We start from the raw sequence: 24,239 nt of genomic DNA, 5'->3' as shown, positions 1-24,239 counted from the left end.
CGGAGCTTTACCGGGGCTCATACCTCGGGCTCTATTTATGACAGAAGGGTAGGGTCGAGTGTTTTGGGCAACTGGGGACTATTTGTACACCAAACAGACGGATTTTTTACTGTAGCCATCCTACAGCACAGGATAGAAGTTAGAATATTAGACACTTCCTCGAACATAGGAAAATGGAGCAATTCGGCTGGTTCTTTTCGCATTAAATGCGGTCTACGATGTGCTGTAAGTTATTAATGGAGGCACCATTTCGTTCACGGGAGTTTCCTGGGAAAACTAAAAAACATGGTTTTTGGGTACCAAAACTGAGCCGCGGATTCGAATATGAAATGAACAGTAAAATGGCTGCAATTTTTACTGTCTATTCCTGTGATCCCGATTTCGAACAATCTTGAAAATGTTCATGATATCTTCATCCGTTTCCGAAATACACAGGTTCGAAGTTACCCTACTTGTGCACATGAAATCCGGTATGAGGCGAAAACTTTGGTTATTAAATGACACAGCACGGGCAAACAAGCTGTAAAATGTCTCCATTATCGTTAGAATGGGTCTGGAAATCCCATGTTGTTGTGCTGACTCACATGCAAAATTTTTACGCACATTAAGTCCGATCTAAAGTGTAAAATAAAGGACTTTTGCATTATTTCAATTCCACAGACGTAAATTATCACAATTTTCCCGACATATGAAGTACTTTTCGTATGTGTGACCTGCCCTGCTGTCGCAGGAAACGAAGGTTGGTTGGGTTGTCTCAGGGAGAAGATCAAACAGAGAGGTCATTGGTCTCATCGGATTAGGGAAGAACGGGGAAGGAAGTCGGCCGTGCCCTTTCAAAGGAACCATCCAGCCATTTGCCTAGAGCGATTTAGGGATATCACGGAAAACCTAAATCAGGATGGCCGGACGCGAGATTGAACCGTCGTCCTCCCGAATGTGAGTCCAGTGTGCTAGCCACTGCGCCACCTCACTCGGTGGAAACGAAGGAAATCAGAGGAAAATGTTCGTATCAGAGCACAAAGTGGCTAATATGCTCCTGTTTAAAAAAGTGGAAAATGTTGTACCCACTGCCTCATTCTATCTTCCTCAGCAGCTTAAAAAATGTTGCCAAATATTTTGGCATGCGAACATATTTGCGCCTTTTATGCTAAGGTAGAACGAGACAGTGGCAGTGGAAAAGAGGCGAATGAGTAATATATACTGGAGGTTAGTACACATAGGTTACGGTGTAGAAAGAGCGAAGTAGGCACTAGGAGTGTGAGAGAAATAGTGGGACACAGTGGCAGTGGGACATAGTGATAGTGACAGAACAGCGCTAGGAAAAAGAGTTAAGGAGACAGTACTAGTGGGGGAGGAAAAATGAGACGAAGAAAATGGCAGTGGGTGAGAGGCAGTGAAATGAGCGACTGAGTGTATGACAATGAAAACGCGGAAGAGAGAGTTAGTGACAGAAGAGACAGCAGTAGTGGGAAGGATTAAGAGAGAGAGAGAGAGGAAGAGCAAGACAGTGACAATGACTGTATTAGTAGGATAAAGCGAAGCAGACTATGGCTGTGAGGACAGTTAGACACAAAGAGATAACTGCAATGAGTTGGGCTGAATGAGTGATCGAGAAAGGGCAACTTCGAGTGGATTAGTGTGAGCGACGTACAGGATGGAGCTTGTGACAGTCAGAGGCGGGTTGCACGGATACGAATTTGATCGCTTGCCAGAATACTCGGGAAAATTTTGGTTTAAAAGTTGTGTTGGTAGAATGAGGCAGCTGGTATCCAACTTTCCAGTTCGAGTCTTTTAATAAACAGGAGTATGTTCGTCCTTTTTGTGCTTCGATAGGAACATTTTTCCGCTGGTTGTGATAGATGGCCAATATCCAGAAACGTACAACTACAAATGAAGTATTCGTCATTTCGACTGCAATTGTGAAAATGAACAGTGGAATATGTAGCTAAAGAGGAGAGCACGCCAAGTGCCATCACCCAGTTTCCCAGGAATTTCACACAGTGGAAGAGGAGTCGAGCGAATACGTGTCTCGGCTTATCCGTAGATACTCGATAGTTTCTGAAAAACCGACGGTCAATGTTTTAGGTGTACATTATGTGCCTTTTACCAGACAATTTCCTCAGACGAAATGGTGAATAAGTGGTCAGCCTCGCGATACCTCTGGAACTGGTATCGATAGTCACCTCCTTTGTGACTTATCTTTGGTTTTCCTGGTTGAGGTGGGGAGGCTCGGAGCGTTGACAGTGAGTTGTGAACGGCACATGACGGAAAGAGGAGGGCTGGAGCACCAGTACCTGGCGGCGGTGTTTGGTTGGGTAGATTTGAGTTGAAATCGCATGTACCCAGCCGGATACCCGAGCGACTTGTCGAATGTTGGGCAGCCGCTAAAGCTGGTGACGAAGGTCGTCCTCTGGAGTTGTGGTGACGCGGACCTCCTTCCGTTATTTTAAAACGCGTTAAAAGGATAGCTGACGTTGGTGAGAGTGCACCGTAACATACTGCCTATTGACATTCTGGTTTGCCTTGGATTGAAAGTGACCAATGGTTGTCAGTGCGCCTTTTTTGAAGCCATGTGATTCTGTTAATTGGTAAACCGCTTGTGTACATCCGCTTGGGGTGCGATATTGCGTGCGATGTTATGAACTGAAGTTGTAACACCGGTGCCACTGTACCCGGTGGCAATGGTACGGTATTGCATCAGGTACTGAGTATGAATTTGAAACCTAATTGTGATTTAGTAAGTTGATGTGTTTTAGTCATAACTGAATTTCGTAGGGCCATTACTGAGTAAAATTTTCTACTTTCCTTAAGCTCACATTAACAAGTGTTTGTTGAGACTTTTTTTAGCAATAGTTATTCATGCCTCAGGCCGTTTAACTGCAACTGCCCTGTTTGTACCTGTACCTTGTCAGTTACATGTACTCTCTTATCATCTTACCTAAACAGAGGGGTATGTTTTAACTAAGCATGACAAAGTCCATTCTAAGTATCTCTGTCAATTTTAGTGAGTTTCCCTAACTTGTGAAGGCGTGTATAAAGGGCGGTCCATTGATAGTGACCGGGCCAAATACCTCACGAAATAAGCATCAAACGGAAAAACTACAAAGAACGAAACTCGTCTATCTTGAAGGGGGAAACCAGATGTCGCTATGGTTGGCCCGCTAGATGGCGCTGCCATAGGTCAAACGGATATCAACTGCGTTTTTTTTTAAATGGGAACCCCCATTTTCATTACATATTCGTGTACTACGTAAAGTAATATGAATGTTTTAGTTGGACCACGTTTTTGCTTTGTGATAGATGGCGCTGTAATAGTCACAAACCTCTAAGTACGTGGTATCACGTAACATTCCGCCAGTGCGGACGGTATCTGCTTCGTGATACATTACCCGTGTTAAAATGGACCGTTTACCAATTGCGGAAAACGTCGATATCGTGTTGATGTATGGCTGTTGTGATGAAAATGCCCAACAGGCGTGTGCTATGTATGCTGCTTGGTATCCTGGACGACATCATCCAAGTGTCCGGACCGTTCGCCGGATGGTTACGTTATTTAAGGAAACAGGAAGTGTTCAGCCATATGCGAAACGTCAACCACGACCTGCAACAAATGATGGTGCCCAAGTAGGTGTTTTAGCTGCTGTTGCGGCTAATCCACACATCAGTTGCAGACAAATTGCGCGAGAATCGGTAATCTCAAAAACATCGGTGTTGAGAATGCTATATCAACATCGACTGCACCCGTACCATATTTCTATGCACCAGGAATTGCATGATGACGACTTTGAACGTCGTGTACAGTTCTGCCACTGGGTACAAGAGAAATTACGGGACGATGGCAGATTTTTTGCACACCATCTATTTAGCGACGAAGCGTCATTCACCAACAGCGGTAACGTAAACCGGCATAAAATTCACTATTGGGCAGCGGAAAATCCACGATGGCTGCTACAAGTGGAACATCAGCGATCTTGGCGGGTTAATGTATGCTGCAGCATCATGGGAGGAAGGATAACTGGCCCCCATTTTATCAATAACAATCGAAATGGTGCAATGTGTCCTGATTTCCTACTTAATGTTCTACCGATGTTACTACAAGATGTGTCACTGCATGACAGAATGGCGATGTACTTCCAACATGATGGATGTCCGGCACATAGCTCGCGTGCAGTTGAAGCTGAATTGAATACCATATTTCATGACAGGTGGATTGGTCGTGGTCGTCGAAGCAGCATACCAAGTCCTGCACGTTCACCGAATCTGATGTCCCCGGATTTCTTCCTGTGGGGAAAGTTGAAGGATATTTGCTATCGTGATCCACCGACAACGCCTGACAACATGCGTCAGCGCATTGTCAATGCAAGTGCGAACATCTATCACAAAGCGAAAAAATGGTCCAACTAAAACACTCATATTTCTTTACGTATTACACGAATATGTAATAGAAAAGGGGGTTCCTATTTAAAAAACCGCATTTGTATCCGTTTGACCTATGGCAGCGCCACCTAGCGGGCCAACCACAGCGCCATCTGGATTCCTCCTTCAAGCTAGACATGTTTCGTTCGTTGTGGTTTTTTCATTGACGCTTATTTCGTGATATATTTGGCCCAGTCACGATCAATGGACCGTGTAAGTAGGCTGTTCAGGTTTTTATATTGGTAACGCCACGTAGCGCTCTGTATGAAGATTGCTGGCTGTGCTGTGTGCAGTCTGTGGCTAGTTTGCATTGTTGTCTGCCATTGTAGTGTTGGGCAGCTGGATGTGAACAGCGCATAGCGTTGCGCAGTTGGAGGTGGGCCGCCAGCAGTGGTGGATGTGGGGAAGTGAGATGGCGGATTTTTGAGAATGGATAATCTGGAAGTGTGTTCATCAGAAACAGTACATTTGTACGAATGGAAGTCATGAACTGCTATATATATTATGACTATTAAGCTGGCAGTAGTGGCGCTCGCCGTATTGCAGTAGTTCGAGTAATGAAGATTTTTGTGAGATAAGTGATTTGTGAAACGTATAGTTTAATGTTAGTGAGGGCCATTCTTTTGTAGGGATTTTTGATAGTCAGATTGCGTTGCGCTAAAAATATTGTGTGTCAGTTTAAGCACAATCTTGTATAAGTTTTCATAAGGGGACGTTTCATATGTCGACACTTAGCCGAGGATACCTCACTGGAATCTTCTGATTTTTTCATGTAGTTTGTGTATTTAGTGTAGCTTTTGTTTATTGCTAGTACGTGATTGTAGAGAGAATCTCCTTTGTAGTTGCAGTCTTTCATTGTTGTACAGTAAAACAGTTGTGGCATGCATGTAGATTTGCACCAAGTATTTCGCAGCTGCGCTTGCAATTATCTAGATATTATTTTGAGTGCTATGCTAATGTGTTCCCCTATTTTTGCTCTTCAAATTGAGTTTTTCTGTCTTGTCGTGTGAAATATTGTGATGGCGTGTGAAAAACGTAATACTAGACTCCAAAGTAAACTGAGAAACGACAGTGAAGACGAAAGCAGTGTGTTAGCGCCACCATGTAATGAATTAACTAATGTTCAAAGTAGTAATTTGGTAATTGTGCACAGGGAAATGGAGCGGGCTGCAAATAATGGCGTAGACAGTGAAACAATTAGTGAACAGGGAAGCATTATCGATCGATCGCTCGGCAATAGCTCGCCTCAGGAATCCGAAATGACAGGACACAATCTCGCAGATACTGTAGATTCAGGTTTTGGGTCCTCACCGTTTTCTCAAATAAGTCAAGACACATTTTCTGCTTGTCAAAATGTGAATATTGCCGGTGCAAATTCACTGCCGAAAAGCACTAAGGAACATGTTTTGGACACCCAAGCATTGTTATTACAATTAATACAACAAATGGGACAAATACAGCAAAAGCTTCAAAAGTTAGACACAATGGAGCAAAATCAGAGACAAACACAGAAAAAGTTTCAGAAGTTAGACACAATGGTACAAAATCTTCAAAAGTTAGACACAATGCAACAAAATCAGAGACAAACACAGCAAAAGCTTCAAAAGTTAGACACAATGGAACAAAATCTTCAAAATTTACACACCACACTTGAACAAACACGTGAATATTTAACTACTGAGTTACATAACATTGAATCGAAATGTCGAAAAGTCTGTAATAACGTAAAAACACAAATTTGTGAGCATTTTCAACCTATTTTTTCGCGGCATGAAAATGAATTACAGAATCACGAAGCAGCCATAAAAGAACTGCAAACCATTGTTCATGAAAATCATGAGACCTTGTGGGCTAAAATTGATTCAGTTGCATCTACCGATTCGGTTACGCAACTTGCAAAAACTCAGGAAAACTTAAAGGACACAGTAGATTCGATTTCAACACAAATGGACACTCTGAAACTTGGTTCAGAAAAACACACTGAGGAAATGTGTTCACTATCGAAGAAAGTAGCCGAACTTTCGGATCAGGTCACTAACTTATCTACAAAGGTAGATGATGATCTGAATGACACAAGACCTGTAGCCTTCACTGACACAGAAGAGTATGAACAAATTAGAAAATTCAAACAAAATCAAAATCAAATCAATACACAGTACAAATGAGAAATCCGGGAAGTACAAGATCAGTTGACGCAGGTAATACAAGAATTACATATTTCAGAGGACACTCGCGTTCCAGTACAGGAAGAGGGACATAGAAATACGGAACAACCACAAAATAATAACACAGGACACTTCGGAAATTATGAAATAAATTGGCAAGGTGCACTGAATTTTGAAATGGAACCGCCGAAACGACGTAACAATGACCGACATGCGACTCGCCGACATGATGAATTTGACCATAAGCTGTTTATTACTACACGTAAATTCAAAACATTTAAGAATTCCGGCAACGACATTCATCCACAAGCGTGGCTTCATCAATTCTCTCATTGTTTTCCTCCCAACTGGTCATTAGAACACAGATTAGAATTTATGTGTGGCTACTTGGAGAATGAATCAGCTGTAAGAATGCGATCGGTCATTCACGATTGCCACAGTGAAGGAGAATTTTACCATGCCTTCCTCTCAGCATATTGGTCTCAAGCCACACAAGACCGAGTAAAACATGGCATCATAATGATGAAACATTTCGAACAATCTGTATTTTCCAGTCTTGTGAAATATTTTGAAGACATGTTGCACAAGGATCAGTACCTGTCAAACCCATACAGCCCCTCAGAACTCATCCGCATTTGCTTAATGAAATTGCCTGAACATTTAAGAAATATTATTTTGGGAGGGCGTTGCAAAGACGACATTGAATCTTTTCAGGGACTCTTACAAGAATTAGAAATTGGCACAGACAGTCGCGGGATGCGAAAACAGGAAAACAATCACTACAGGCCACATCCGTCACAATTCCGTGACGACAGAAATAATAACTGGACACGACAAGGCTATTCTTATAACGCAAATCGTGAACAAAACAGACACCACCCATATGACAACCACTGGCAGAGTAATAGTTACAGAGAAAGATCACATTTCCGCTGTAATGAATATGACAGAGATTACCATAGAAACAGACAATATAGGAACAAAAACAATTATTATCAAGGGAGACAGAATAACTTTAGACGCAACGGTCCAGCGCGCAGTTACGATTCAGGGAGAAATTCTCCACCAGGTGACCAACAAGAAAGAAACTATGGAATCTACCGACATGACGACAGACGATATGATCGTAACGACAGAGCTGAATGGCATCAGAACTGGCGGGATTTAAACAGGGCAGAGCCCTCTCGGCAAGGCGAATTTGTAGAAGTGAGGTCTCCTAATCCCAGTAACGACGCGCGCCAACAAAGAAACAGACAATGACTCGCACCGCAGGCAGCCATGTGCGCCGGCTGGCTCAGAGAAAAATAACATAGACGATAACCTTGAGAAAATTTTTAGCATTCCTAACCGACATTTACCGCATGATAATTCCGTTCAAGTTGAAACTCTGCATACTAGAAAGAGTAAAGGATTGCACCACATTTCACATGTGAAACCGTTTATTGGAAGATAATCTGCTTTTTAACTTTGTCTTTGCCATAAAACTTTTCAATTCACATTTCTAGTATGTATTGTCAGACTTAGAAACTGTTACCATGAAACAATGTTTGAAGTTAAATATCCAGTCAAGAACCAAGAGAATGTATTTAAACAGAAATTACGAAAGCATTGTTATAGTGAACAGATGACACAGTGTTGTTATTTGTACATTCTTGCTTGTTAGTTGCACGATCACGTAATGACTGTAAGGCTCATATACACTCCTGGAAATGGAAAAAAGAACACATTGACACCGGTGTGTCAGACCCACCATACTTGCTCCGGACACTGCGAGAGGGCTGTACAAGCAATGATCACACGCACGGCACAGCGGACACACCAGGAACCACGGTGTTGGCCGTCGAATGGCGCTAGCTGCGCAGCATTTGTGCACCGCCGCTGTCAGTGTCAGCCAGTTTGCCGTGGCATACGGAGCTCCATCGCAGTCTTTAACACTGGTATCATGCCGCGACAGCGTGGACGTGAACCGTATGTGCAGTTGACGGACTTTGAGTGAGGGCGTATAGTGGGCATGCGGGAGGCCGGGTGGACGTACCGCCGAATTGCTCAACACGTGGGGCGTGAGGTCTCCACAGTACATCGATGTTGTCGCCAGTGCTCGGCGGAAGGTGCACATGCCCGCCGACTTGGGACCGGACCGCAGCGACGCACGGATGCACGCCAAGACCGTAGGATCCTACGTAGTGCCGTAGGGGACCGCACCGCCACTTCCCAGCAAATTAGGGACACTGTTGCTCCTGGGGTATCGGCGAGGACCATTCGCAACCGTCTCCATGAAGCTGGGCTACGGTCCCGCACACCGTTAGGCTCTCTTCCGCGCACGCCCCAACATCGTGCAGCCCGCCTCCAGTGGTGTCGCGACAGGCGTGAATGGAGGGACGAATGGAGACGTGTCGTCTTCAGCGATGAGAGTCGCTTCTGCCTTGGTGCCAATGATGGTCGTATGCGTGTTTGGCGCCGTGCAGGTGAGCACCACAATCAGGACTGCATACGACCGAGGCACACAGAGCCAACACCCGGCATCATGGTGTGGGGAGCGATCTCCTACACTGGCCGTACACCACTGGTGATCGTCGAGGGGACACTGAATAGTGCACGGTACATCCAAACCGTCATCGAACCCATCGTTCTACCATTCCTAGACCGGCAAGGGAACTTGCTGTTCCAACAGGACAATGCACGTCTGCATGTACCCCGTGCCACCCAACGTGCTCTAGAAGGTGTAAGTCAACTACCCTGGCCAGCAAGATCTCCGGATCTGTCCCCCATTGAGCATGTTTGGGACTGGATGAAGCGTCATCTCACGCGGTCTGCACGTCCAGCACGAACGCTGGTCCAACTGAGGCGCCAGGTGGAAATGGCATGGCAAGCCGTTCCACAGGACTACATCCAGCATCTCTACGATCGTCTCCATGGGAGAATAGCAGCCTGCATTGCTGCGAAAGGTGGATATACACTGTACTAGTGCCGACATTGTGCATGCTCTGTTGCCTGTGTCTATGTGCCTGTGGTTCTGTCAGTGTGATCATGTGATGTATCTGACCCCAGGAATGTGTCAATAAAGTTTCCCCTTCCTGGGACAATGAATTCACGGTGTTCTTATTTCAGTTTCCAGGAGTGTACTTAAAATATATACCGGCACTGCTAATGAGGTTTTAATGCAACATTTTGGTTTACTTGAAGATACATTCTGGATTTAAAGTACTTTCTGTGAGATACCAGATGACACAGTGGTTAGTTTGTGTGATAGCTACACGATTTTATCACGACACTACTAATGAGTGACAATTTACAATGTTGCTTTTGCGGTGTTTCTGTTTTATATCTGCACAGTTTTTCTGAATTATTCTGGAAAGTAAAACATGTTTTAGTAGTAAATTTTGTGGTATAGCTACAATGAGACAGCCTTTTCCATAGCACAACAATACGTTACAGCACAGTACTTTCTTCATCACAGCAATAAGCGTAATAACTAACATATCTATACGCAAAGCATTTCACTTTTGTTTATTATGAGGTAGGTACATTGACTTCTGCAGAACTTAGCTTTTGGAGGACGATAACTACGACACTTCCACAGAGATTATCTTACAACAAGACGCACAGTTTAGCGCTACAGTACAGGTATTTGTGTGATTAATTTTGTTCTTAAAACTTTTATTTTTAAAGATTTTTGAATCACAAAGATACAAAGAAAATTTTCGGTGATACATTTCATTTGATTGCTGTAATCTGTAACACCTGAGGGTATAATTACATTAATCCACAGGGGGGTACACACTTACTTTGTGTACCATGTGTTTGGCGAGCACAAGGAGCCCTAGCTAATATGGTATTTGCTTATACAACTTTACAAGTTCGGTACCATATTTCTCTAACACAGAATTACACAGCTATTTGATTACTTAACAGAGAAACATACATCTTTTTACTACGTCAGTGACACATGTTTACGCAATTACACAGTTGGATAACTTCACATTTATGAAACTGTATTTTGTCTGCACTATCTGAACTGTTCATACTTTTTCGGAACCATTGTGATACTATGAGAGCTTTGAATGATGTATTTGGTATGGGATCATGATTTTTAAAGTACGTTTGAGGCAGATGATACTTTTGACATGAGCAGAGAATTTGTTTTAGGTTTTGAAATTATTGCAGAAAGCTACGACGATTTTGAGATTTGACTGAGGTGTTATGATGTTATTATTACGTATGTGTATTATGCTGTTGAGGTATGTTTATGATCAATAAGCTGATGCTATATGAGGAATTTGATTATGCTATGTATTTATTATGATGAAATATTGAAGTGTCGTCGCAAGATTGACGTGTCGACGAATATATACATGTGTAATAAGGTAAGGAGTAATGAGTAGTGGTTAGGGACTCTGACTTGTGAAAAAGGATGTTGGACACCAAGAATCGTACTTTAAAAGTTATGAAATGTGTGTAAATGCGTGAATGTATCACAATGCCAGCGAAAATTTTTTGGACACTGTTATATTCATAAGATTTTGTTTCTACACATTTGCAATGCAAGTTCTGGACCCGTGAAATTTTGTATATGAGACTCACTGTAGAGGAAACTGCTGTCGTAAATATTTCTGTAAGAAAGTTAAGTGACCACCTGCACATAATGCGTCATGGGCACCCAGCTGTGTCAGATGCCTGGAGAAAAAGCCAATAGTGTGTGCCTTTTCAGAGGCACAGGTAGAAAAAAAAAAGGGAGGCCATAATTCTCACTATTGACATTCCTTTGTAGAAAGCATCGCAAGTACGACACACTCAAACTTGAAAACATATGATTACACTGTGGAGCTCTTAATTTATGATATTTACTGAAATGCCTAATGAAATAATGAGTCTTTCTAGTTGAGAGATTCTTTTGCCTTTGGAGACGATATTTGCCCAGTGAATGACGTTTCATGCATTGCTCTATATATGCTATATATATTTGCTCATTTGTTTAATATCTAGTTTCAAGCTGCACTGCAGCAATGGTTAACATAAAATTTAATAGATGTACTCATATAGTTATTTTATGCCTACAGATCCAGTCAATTATAAATTTATGCTCTACTTCCAAGAAAACTAGGGCACATAAATAGACATTTACCTTCACAGGAATTGCATAAATAATTTTTTTACGATTTGGTAACTTACCTGCTAGCGTACATTTTTGTGATGCATCACTCTAGTGTTAAGATGTGACGTAGGTATTAAAAATGGCCATTTTTACTGTAATATTTTTTCTGCTTGAGCTATGTCATGTTTAGATATAAGTTATTCCATTTGCTGCTGCTGTTTGCCAGGCATAGTGTTACCGAATTTGACTTTGTATTACTCTGTTAAGCCAGTTTTACTACGGATTTATTTTTCTTGTTTGCTGCACAGTGCCTTATATTAGTTGCAATATTGCAATTGCTTTGCCAATTTGAATTTTTTGTCATTGATGTTTGTGTTAATTGTTTTGTACTGCTGCATTGCCTCGTCCCTTAGTTTAGCATCTGAGCTCAGTAGATTTAAGTTAGCTTAAGAGGGGGTAGACTATATAAGAAACTAACTACGATGGATTGGAAGAAATGCATTGAGAAGCTATAAGAAAATGGTTTGGCCAAAACAGTATTTTGAAAGAGGATATGAACCAAAAAAGTAGGGTTTAGGGACAACAGGTTTAGGTAGGATTTTCTTGGAAATAAATGATGAAGTAAGATAATGGAAAATGAATAATGAGGTAAGAAATATGTGAACATATAAATACAGAAAGCATGCTTGAATAGGATTTTTTTGGTGGAAACAAATGTTGAAATAAGACGAAAGATCTATGGAATGAAGTTTTGGGTTGGACTGCAGTACCAAATGCTCCACTGAAAACAAACCCTGTCCTTTCCTTTTGTGTTATCCCACTATGTGTTTGTGTACCCTTGTGTATTTGTCTTCTTCCTGTCTCTGTGTAGTTTCATAGAATTTTTTCTTCTTCTAATACTCAGCTACATTCACTATGATGAGGAATACTGTTATCCTCAAATATAATTTGCATTAATAATACGTTATTTACTTTGTAAAGATGTTTAGACATTATTTATTCTGTTCTGTTTTAATCCTCATGTGTGAAGTTGATGTTTCGAAAGTTATTCTGATCTTTTATATATGTACTCATGTCATAATTCCTGTAACACTGATGTATATGTTATTTCGATTCTTTTGTAAAGCCTGTACTACAAATGTTGTCTGTATTGTTATGCTCTTTAATGATGTATTTTGTACCTTTGTAATTGTATTCTTATGTTATAAAATTGTAATTGACACCAGTTCATCATATTATTAACTTGTAAGTTCCATTTCACTGCACACAGTATTTGGACAATATGTGAGAAGTAGGGACTGAGAGTGTTTGCACTTATGTTAATAATTCAGCAAGGGACTGGATAACAGCATTGCTGGTTCTAAGGACAATTTCAAAAAATTCGTGAGTGCACGAGTGGTGGTTTATGGACTTGCTATATTGTCCACAAGACTCTTCGATGGTGATTGTGCTCCTGCACAGTCGCAACAGATGGTTGCTGGCCGTCTCTACATGGACTACAGTGGATCTGCATCTTTGATGGCCCACCAATACCATTATTTCGACAAGGACTACAGTGGGTCTGCACCTCTGGTGGCCCACCAATACCACAATCTCTACCAGGACTACAGTGGGTCTGCTCTGTGATGACCTACCTACCAATCTTCTTCAAAACGTCGAATGACTCTGCTGTGGGTTTGCTCTGTTGTGGCCCGTTACCTGTCAGCATGTCAAGAGTCAGCACTGTCTTTCCGTTGGAAGGACAACACTACTTCTTCAAGACTGCATGGAAATCCACTACTTCCGTGTGCATTGTCTTTTACTGCTCAGACTTTGAGAAAAGAAACGGCAATTTTACTGTGAAGAATGATCAGGACTGTCTTTATGGACTGTGAGAAAATTTTAGCTTTTGACCAACATTGTATCAATAAGTGTGTGCATTTAATATCTTTGCTATTATAATTATGAAAAATTTTATCAAATCATTATGGCCACTGCCCAAAACAATCTGTAAAATTTTTTGTGGGGAGCGTGGGGGCTATGTAAGTAGGCTGTTCAGGTTTTTATATTGGTAACGCCACGTAGCGCTGTGTATGAAAATTACTGGCTGTGCTGTGTGCAGTCTGTGGCTAGTTTGCATTGTTGTCTGCCAGTGTAGTGTTGGGCAGCTGGATGTGAACAGTGCGTAGCGTTGCGCAGTTGGAGGCGGGCCGCCAGCAGTGGTGGATGTGGGGAAGTGAGATGGCGGATTTTTGAGAATGGATAATCTGGAAGTGTGTTCATCACAAACAGTACATTTTTACGAATGGATGTCATGAACTGCTATATACACTCCTGGAAACTGAAATAAGAACACCGTGAATTCATTGTCCCAGGAAGGGGAAACTTTATTGACACATTCCTGGGGTCAGATACATCACATGATCACACTGACAGAACCACAGGCACATAGACACAGGCAACAGAGCATGCACAATGTCGGCACTAGTACAGTGTATATCCACCTTTCGCAGCAATGCAGGCTGCTATTCTCCCATGGAGACGATCGTAGAGATGCTGGATGTAGTCCTGTGGAACGGCTTGCCATGCCATTTCCACCTGGCGCCTCAGTTGGACCAGTGTTCGTGCTGGACGTGCAGACCACGTGAGACGATGCTTCATCCAGTCCCAAACATGCTCAATGGGGGACAGATCCGGAGATCTTGCTGGCCAGGGTAGTTGACTTACACCTTCTAGAGCACGTTGGGTGGCACGGGATACATGCGGACGTGCATTGTCCTGTTGGAACAGGAAGTTCCCTTGCCGGTCTAGGAATGGTAGAACGATGGGTTCGATGGCGGTTTGGATGTACGTGCACTACTCAGTGTCCCCTCGACGATCACCAGTGGTGTACGGCCAGTGTAGGAGATCGCTCCCCACACCATGATGCCGGGTGTTGGCCCTGTGTGCCTCGGTCGTATGCAGTCCTGATTGTGGTGCTCACCTGCACGGCGCCAAACACGTATACGACCATCATTGGCACCAAGGCAGAAGCGACTCTCATCGCTGAAGACGACGCGTCTCCATTCGTCCCCCCATTCACGCCTGTCGCGACACCTCTGGAGGCGGGCTGCACGATGTTGGGGCGTGAGCGGAAGACGGCCTAACGGTGTGCGGGACCGTAGCCCAGCTTCATGGAGACGGTTGCGAATGGTCCTCGCCGATACCCCAGGAGCAACAGTGTCCCTAATTTGCTGGGAAGTGGCGGTGCGGTCCCCTACGGCACTGCGTAGGATTCTACGGTCTTGGCGTGCATCCGTGCGTCGCTGCGGTCCGGTCCCAGGTCGACGGGCACGTGCACCTTCCGCCGACCACTGGCGACAACATCGATGTACTGTGGAGACCTCACGCCCCACGTGTTGAGCAATTCGGCGGTACGTCCACCCGGCCTCCCGCATGCCCACTATACGCCCTCGCTCAAAGTCCGTCAACTGCACATACGGTTCACGTCCACGCTGTCGCGGCATGCTACCAGTGTTAAAGACTGCGATGGAGCTCCGTATGCCACGGCAAACTGGCTGACACTGACGGCGGCGGTGCACAAATGCTGCGCAGCTAGCGCCATTCGACGGCCAACACCGCGGTTCCTGGTGTGTCCGCTGTGCCATGCGTGTGATCATTGCTTGTACAGCCCTCTCGAAGTGTCCGGAGCAAGTATGTTGGGTCTGACACACCGGTGTCAATGTGTTCTTTTTTCCATTTCCAGGAGTGTATATTATGACTATTAAGCTGGCAGTAGTGGCGCTCGCAGTATTGCAGTAGTTCGAGTAACGAAGATTTTTGTGAGGTAAGTGATTTGTGAAAGGTATTGGTTAATGTTAGTCAGGGCCATTCTTTTGTAGGGATTATTAAAAGTCAGATTGCGTTGCGCTAAAAAATATTGTGTGTCAGTTTAAGCACAGTCATGTACAATTTTTCAAAGGGGACGTTTCAACCGTCCTGTATACTACATTAGTTTATTTATTTAAGTTTGGCTTTAACTAATTGCCTTATCCAAGGTTGCGAATTGTATTTGTCGCGCTAAAGCAGGTCCCATCATTCGTTAGTGTACAGTCTGCTATTACGGTTCTGCATCGCTTGTGTTTTATGTTAACAGCTGATTGCGAAACACGGGAGTCTAGCTTGGTGGCCGGCCGGAGTGGCCGTGCGGTTCTAGGTGCTACAGTCTGGAGCCGAACGACCGCTGCGGTCGCAGGTTAGAATCCTGCCTCGGGCATGGATGTGTGTGATATCCTTAGGTTACTTTGATTAGTTCTCAGTTCTAGGCGACTGATGACCTCAGAAGTTAAGTCGCATAGTTCTCAGAGCCATTTGAACCATTTGAACCATCTACCTTGGTGTTTGCAGCCATGAGTTCTGGGCCGCTACCTTGGCAGCATCCTGCCCATCGTCCTAGGTCTAAGTTATTGCCGCGGGAGCCCTTGCCCCGTCGTCTGTTATACCTGGTGAAAGCTGAGTAGACGTCTTGTTCCTTGGAGCTATACCTTGGTTGAGGGACTACCGCGAGGGTTGCCGGCTGTGGAGTTTAGCGAGATTAACTCAGGAACCTTTTCAAATTATCCTCTTCCTGTTCATAAAAGAAGAGTGTTCAAACCCACAAGTAACTGTTCTTTATAAAATCGGATGTGCTCTGTATTTGTTAAATGTAGTTTCCCTTTACTGTACGATTCTAATTTCATTATTACTGTTCTTAAAGTCAGATGTTTTGGGTTTATTGAAAACTGTTCCCTTTTGCTTATATTGCTAAGTTTCACTAGTTTGTCATTTTATATGTCACTATAATTCTGGTGGTTTTCATCTTATTAATCTGAAATTTAACTGCTTGTATGTTTTTCTTAAATAAACGTTTATTTGGTGAAAAGAACGAGCAATTTGACGGGTCTCCCTTCCAACTGTGGATGTTTGATCCTTTCTTATCATGAACCTGTTACCTGGGTTTCAATATTAACCATAAAATCACAACTGGATTTCGCGAAAAATATTACATATTTGCTATGTAACATATGTGATAATGGTATGCTTAGGGCTTAAAACCTTTTTCAATTCTCATGTCTGATATTTCATTGTCATATCGATACTTCTATTATTTATTATATTTTTTCATATTTTCATTCTTCAGGAAGATTTGGTGCATTCCCTCGGATGACACCGATCGCAGACACATTCGAAATACAGGTATTCCGAACAGTACGAGCATAGCGCGAAAGCAGGTTTGCCACAGTGATATTTCATCGTATGAATCTCAATCAGGAAAGAACCGCCCTTAACACTGGCGAAAATTTCGCGGTAAATCTTGAGTAACGTCTCATTTTTCACAAAAATGGCACTTGTAACTGATTATGAATCAAGATACCCTACATGGATTTCGCCGAAAACAATCGCAAATATTTCTCTTTTTCTTTTTTAATTCATTCATCTGACATACAAGTAGTAGACGAATAAGGATAACGTTATATTAATATACACTGGGAAACATTCGTGTAGTAATCTTCTACATACATGGGTATGTAAATAAAAACCAAAATAAAAGTAATAATCGGTTTCGAACACAGGGCGTAAAATTAAGAAGCTGCTACTTTAACCACTCTAGCACCATTTCGTCTAGGATATCACACGGTTAAAGGGTATAAACGTCCCCCAAATGTGTCGAAAACTTTGATCTCGTATTTTTCATAAACGGTCGAGTATCAACGTATAAGCTGATCCATGAGTTCACTTATACTACTGGCCATTGAAATTGCTACACCAAGAAGAAATGCAGATGATAAACGGGTATTCATTGGACAAACATATTTTACTAGAACTGACATGTGATTACATTTTCACGCAGTTTGGGTGCATAGATCCTAAGAAATCAATACCCAGATCAACCACCTCTGGCCGTAATAACGGCCTTGATACGCCTGGGTATTGAGTCAAACAGAGCTTGGATGGCATGTGCAGGTACAGCTGCCCATGCAGATTGAACACGATACAACAGTTCATCAAGAGTAGTGACTGGCGTATTGTGACGAGCTAGTTGCTCGGCCACCATTGACCCATACGTTTTCAATTGGTGAGAAATCTGGAGAATCTGCTGGCCAGGGAAGCAGTCGAACATTTTCTGCATCCAGAAAGGCCCGTACACGACCTGCAACATTAGGTCGTGCATTATCCTGCTGAAATGTAGGGCTTCGCAGGGATCGAATGAAGGGTACAGCCACGGGTCATAACACATCTGAAATGTAGCGTCCACGGTTCAAAGTGCCGTGAGTGCGAACAAGAGGTGACCGAGACGTGTGACCACGCGGTGTGATACGCCAGTATGGTGATGACGAGTACACGCTTCCACTGTGCGTTCACCGCGATGTCGCCAAACACGGATGCGACCGTCATGATGCTGTAAACAGAACCTGGATTCTTCCGAAAAAATGACGTTTTGCCATTCGTTCACCCAGGTTCGTCGTTGAGTACACCATCGTTGGCGCTCCTGCCTGTGATGCAGCGTCAAGGGTAACCGCAGCCATGGTCTCCGAGCTGATAGTCAATGCTGCTACAAACGTCGTCGAACTGTTCGTGCAGATGGTTGTTGTCTTGCAAACATCCCCATCTGTTAACTCAGGGATCGAGACGTGGCTGCACGATCCGTTACAGCCATGTGGATAAGATGCCTGTCATCTCGACTGCTAGTGATACGAGGCCGTTGGAATCCAACAGCCGGCCGCGGTGGTCTAGCGGTTCTGGCGCTGCAGTCCGGAACCGCGGGACTGCTACGGTCGCAGGTTCGAATCCTGCCTCGGTCATGGGTGTGTGTGATGTCCTTAGGTTAGTTAGGTTTAAGTAGTTCTTAGTTCTAGGGGACTTATGACTTAAGATGTTGAGTCCCATAGTGCTCAGAGCCATTTGAACCATTTTTTGGAATCCAACACGGCGTTCCGTATTACCCTCCTGAACCCACCGATTCCATATTCTGTTAACAGTCATTGGATCTCGACCAACGCGAGCAGCAGTGTCACGATACGATAAACCGCAATCGCGATAGGCTACAATCCGGCCTTTATCAAAGTCGGAAACGTGATGGTACGCATTTCTCCTCCTTATACGAGGCATCACAACAACGTTTCACCAGGCAACGCCGGTCAACTGCTGTTTGTGTATGAGAAATCGGTTGGAAACTTTCTTCGTGTCAGCGTGTTCTAGGTGTCGCCACCGGCGCCAACCTTGTGTGAATGCTCTGAAAAGCTAATCATTTCCACATCACAGCATCTTCTTCTTGTCGGTTAAATTTCGCGTCTGTAGCCCGTCATATTCGTGGTGTAGCAATTTTAATGGCCAGTAGTGTATTTTGACCCCTCGTCTATTGAGCTGAGTCTCTGGGAAATGGGTTGTTGACACTTGCCGTGATGTCTTCGTAAGTCATGTTAAGCGATACTCTGAGGTGTCACTCGCCTGGCCATCCTGTAACTGTGTGCTGTGTGTACCTTGGCTTGCATCCCGGCGCTGACGCGGCCCACGGAGCCATGGGGCGCCGGCGCTTGGCGGCTGACGACCATGCAGAGCGGGAAGGCCTCGGTCTGGCCGTACCACTGTGTCAGCGGGCGGCCCGTGCGCCCCTCTATCCAGGCGTGCGCCTCCGCCTTGAGCGCGGCGCCCCCCGTCATGCAGACGCGCACCTGCTGCAGCGCTGACCGCAGTCGCTCCTCCGGACAATGCCGGGCCAGCGAGACCCACTGGTTCGGCGGTATGAACATAACGGTGGGCTGTAAAACAACTTTCCTGTTACTCCTCATGCTACACTAAAGGCCAAAGTGTAGCCAAATTAAGAAAAGAGCAAGACTTCGAAAGCATTGCACAACTGGAAACAAGATTAAGTTTAACCGCAAGAAACCTGGCATATAGCAGCGTGTAAAATTTGTAATTCTGAAGGCTATGAAACTTAATGATTCATACTACAAGAAAATCAATAACTGAAAACTGTCTTACACAACATAAATTTGGAAAAATTAGTGGTAAGTTCCTATGGGACCAAACTGCCGAGGTCATCGGTCCCTAGGCTTATACACTACTTAAACTAACGTACGCTAAGGACAACACACACACCCATGCCTGTGGGAGGACTCAAACCTCCGACGTGGGGAGCCGCGCCATAAATTTGGAAGCTGATAAGCTGTCGCTATGGACACCTCGGATAGCTGATGCAGATCACTGAATTAAGTCGGGGAGAAATAAAATTTATATCACTAATTGACTTATAAAAGTGGATTTACTACCGCAAAACACAGATTTTCACTATCATTCAATTAAATTCCTGATTACATACTACGAAGTTTTGCAACAACACGTTTATTCTGTCACATTCCGTATACAAAACTATTACTGTTTGCAAATGGAACCAGATCGAAGATTCTGTGTTGACTCTATGCCGTAAGGTGTATGTTAATGTTCATGGGACTAGACAAGGTATAATCCTGTAAGATGTGTTCGTTGGTGTGTTGGGTATCTCCGTGTATACAGTCAGAAGTTACTGCTTTACGTTGGTACTGGTAACGAAGTCACGATGCTTCTGCTTGCCGCTTTAAGCGAATAACAGTGGACTTCATAAAAAATGTTACAAATTGTCGAGTTTATTATGTTATTAAGGACAATTTTAAACAAACATAGCAGCGTAAAATGAGGACTGGTACATCTCGTGCAGGGGCATAGAGAAGAATTGCGTCGCAGACTGAGGCAGAAACGAGTGACAAAGTGTATTTAAGAGACACCAGTGATTATGAAAAAGAAAGCACTTGTTACACACAATAATTACAAAAGAAAATCTTGTGAACGCTAAATTCAAACCCAACAAAGTAATACCAACATAATTATCTAGGTCAGCTAGCTATGAAATACAGAGAAAGAAGACAGCTCGTTTTCATTTATCATTATACAGAACCCGAAGGAAACAGATACCTACTTATATCTGCACTGCAAAGGACGCACAGGGCAGTTAAAAGTTTATATACCTTAACAAATCTCAAGGTTCTGCTTCGTAGACCTGTAAGATAATACGGTATTTTTCACTTGTGAACAAAATCTGCAATTTCTGTGTAGTAGTATTATTATTAGCGGTTGCGTCATTTTAAGTTTCACCAAAACACTTTAATCAGCTTCACTAGTCACATACATATGAAGCAGCGAAAAAACTTATGGGTTTTCAACCATCCTGTTTTCTACCATCCTGTGGCGCGATCTTGCGGGAGTACAACATTAACATGTGCATGAATAAAGCGGCAAAGTGTCCCTCTAGGACTTCCCAGTTCGGCACCACCATCAATGCCACCCAGGCAGCTTTGCTGAGCACGCTAGAAATACATCTCCAGATATATCGACAGAAAATCGTCCTGATGGCTGCTCTAGCGTCTGACAATTGGGCAACACCTTCGACATCACTTGAGCTGGATTTGCCTACCTTCAGCAGCTGGAGCAGCCACCGGCCTGAACTGGTGTCGAAGTTCCTGACAGGTTCATTTGTAATGTTCTCAACAAAGTTGAGCACGTAGCTCCGAGGTTGTTACCAAACTGTTAGTGGACTTAGCTTGACTCTTGGCCGTTTCAATCACACACATGTTAATGGGGCCACAGGAGGGCAAAAAACAGGAGGGTGGAAAACAAGGGAGCTGAAAAATCTCAAGTACCCAGTGCTGATTCGGATCGTGTTCAGATTTCGTTGAATAGTTTTGAATGCTCCCTAGTGGCTACAGCCTTTCACGAGAGCAAAAACACAGACTTGTGGTGAAATTGGATACTAATGTGACAACATTTACCCACTTTACAACTCAAATGAGTTTCTGAGCTATGGCCTTTTTTTTCGCATTTGTCAACACCTTGCCGCCTAGACCGAAGGTGAAGTTGCAGGGCTCTACGCTTTCGCTCCATTACAGAGGAAGGATGTAGGCACCTCTGTGACAACTTTGACACTTAGCATCGCAATGCGAGACAGTAACGAGGTTTCGAAGAAGTGATCCTTTAACTTTGTTGTGCAATGTACTACCAGTCGATTTTTGTTTAACATTATCAAATGCTTTTCTTAGGTTCTGGGCGCTACAGTCTGGAGCCGAGCGACCGCTACGGTCGCAGGTTCGAATCCTGCCTCGGGCATGGATGTTAGGTTTAATTAGTTCTAAGTTCTAGGCGACTGATGACCTCAGCAGTTAAGTCGCATAGTGCTCAGAGCCATTTGAACCATATGAGTGTATGACCGAAAGAACAGACACCACGCGGAATCCGCAGTTGTGATACAAATCACGCAAATGGAAAGTGGAACTGGGAGAAAGGAAAGGAAAGACGAGGAGGTAATGATACCAGCAGAATCGGAACTTCATGAATAGTCGACAGCGACGAGTGAAAGTGAATGCCAGCTTGGGAGCCGAACCCGGAATTTCTTATTTACTTATCAGCTGCGTTAACCACTGCGCCACCTGGAGACCGTGTTTATCACCGGTGTGCGGTCTATCTCGACTCTCTTCCCAGTCGATCCACACTTCGACCAAGCACCACCTACCTGCAGCTCCCGACCATGTCCTCCTTACTCGCTAATTGTAGATTCCCGCAGGAGGTGGAACGCAAATGTGCATTGGCACCGAAGATTGTGGATTTATTGCTCGTTGAGACGAATTAATTATGTGAATATGTGGTGACTGTTCTTTCGGTCATGCCATCCTGATATGCGTTTTTTGGTAGTTTGGCTAAATCTATCACGATGAATTCCGTGGTCGTTCCTATGAGAGAGACAAAAGGTCCTTTCTCATCCTTGTACTATCAGATTCCGTTCTCTGACTTCAACTGTATGTTAAACCGTATTCATCCCTTTTCAATTAAAGTTAACAGTCACGAGATAAAATACTACTCATTTTTGAAGAAAACAGTAAAATAAAAGTATTTAAAAAGATTTTCCTGTACACCCAACTGACTGACTCATGATACAGAAAACAGGAAAATGCCAGTCACTCTGGTATAAGTCCATTCTTCGTCGTAACAACCTGCTATTACAGGGTGCTTACGATTAATCTTTCTCTACCTGAGAGGCCCCACGTGTAAAACAAGCGCTCGTACGACCACGAAGTTTTGTGGAAATTTGCAAGAACATGCGGAAGAGAAATTGGCAATAAACCACTGAAAGAAACACGTTTTAATTTCCACATGAGAGAGTAACATGTGTTAATTACATACCGTGTTTGTATTCCGGGTTACAAACGTTGCTCAGTATGACGACCATTAGCATCCACGACAGCCTGGAACCGCATTAGAGATTACCGGACAATTGATCGAGGCACTTTTGAAACGGTACCTGCTATGACACAGATCATGCACTGCTTGGAAATAGCACACTGTGTCCAGCATTCCAAACCAAGGTAACGGTAATTCCTTCAACAATTTGTAGCGCAATTGGCCGTTGGGAATTTCCAGGAGTAATTCCCAAATGGCCAGTTAATTCGAACTTCCCAATTCACGTCTTCAATCCTGATGAAGAAAGAAGATCTCTCTGTGTTCTTTTAATGCGTCGACATCGCGAAGAGCAGCAGACTATTGCTGTTGTTTTGGTACAACAAATTTACGAGTACAGCTTTGCTCACCTTTTCCAAACCCATGTTGAGTATCAGCAACTGTAATGCACACTGATGCTTCTGTTTCAACACTATGTCGCCCTACCAGCACCGATGCCTAGGGGCAAGTCGTGACACTGATACTCTTAACGACGCTAATATTGCAGCGTACGGTGTGGACATCACTCCATAAAGATGGGTACCTTAAGGTGATTAGTTTTCCACTTACACTAGCCCATGTATCTAAATTTAATTCTAACCATTCTGTACTTGTGCATTCGTCCCCTGAAATTTTAAAATCAAAGATATCTGTTACAAACTCTGCACTTTCGTGTTCAATACGTGGTTTTTTGTTCAGTCCACAGCACAGCGCTTTTAAACATTACCCTTACGTCCTCCTATTGGTGAATGAATAACGCTCCCCTTTTAGAAAGATTCGTTTTTCACTTCTTGTCATTCTTTACGCATGATAATCTTAGAAATCACTTCTTTCGGGACTCAGACTTTTTCAAGGTTTGCAGCGGCCTTAAGACGACCATCGAACAAATTCTAACGCTAATTTCAATCTATAGAGTTCCACCATATATTTCTACATTACAAGCTCCACGTGGGACAGAAGTATGAAAAGCACAGAATCTGTAAACTATGTCTCACTAGATTAAATAAAGAGTGCTATTGATATTAATTATAATTTCTGTCATTATTGTGCTAAATGTTATCCAATTTTCAACTTCCTCTCTGTCTTGTCGTGACGAGAGATAAATGGAAAGGCTACGAATTATTAGAAATTCGAGATAATTCAGTTTAAAACAAACATGTCTATAAGAGGGTCAGATTTATATTCTGCGTGACAAGAGATGACCGCTGAAACCTTTCGAGCCCTCTATACCTCTGGACTACGTCACTTGTTACACGAATATTTGTGTCAAATTACGAATCTAATAAATGTTTTGATTCACGTTTATCGTTAACGAGAGGTATTGAATA

General features: G+C 43.4%; 1 protein-coding gene across 1 annotated transcript in view; it reads right to left on the bottom strand.

Annotated features, from left to right (window-relative positions):
- The window catches only part of LOC126168440 (uncharacterized), a 116,903-nt gene that overhangs the window by 32,756 nt on the left and 59,908 nt on the right, over positions 1-24,239 (bottom strand). Inside the window, exon 5 of the mRNA XM_049920560.1 lies at positions 19,152-19,430. Within this exon, the coding sequence (XP_049776517.1) occupies positions 19,152-19,430 (279 nt within the window). The remainder of the gene's footprint in view (positions 1-19,151; positions 19,431-24,239) is intronic.

The sequence above is a fragment of the Schistocerca cancellata genome, chromosome 1, assembly GCF_023864275.1.
Source record: "Schistocerca cancellata isolate TAMUIC-IGC-003103 chromosome 1, iqSchCanc2.1, whole genome shotgun sequence".
Taxonomy (NCBI): domain Eukaryota; kingdom Metazoa; phylum Arthropoda; class Insecta; order Orthoptera; family Acrididae; genus Schistocerca; species Schistocerca cancellata.
This window is presented reverse-complemented; position numbering and strand designations above follow the sequence as displayed.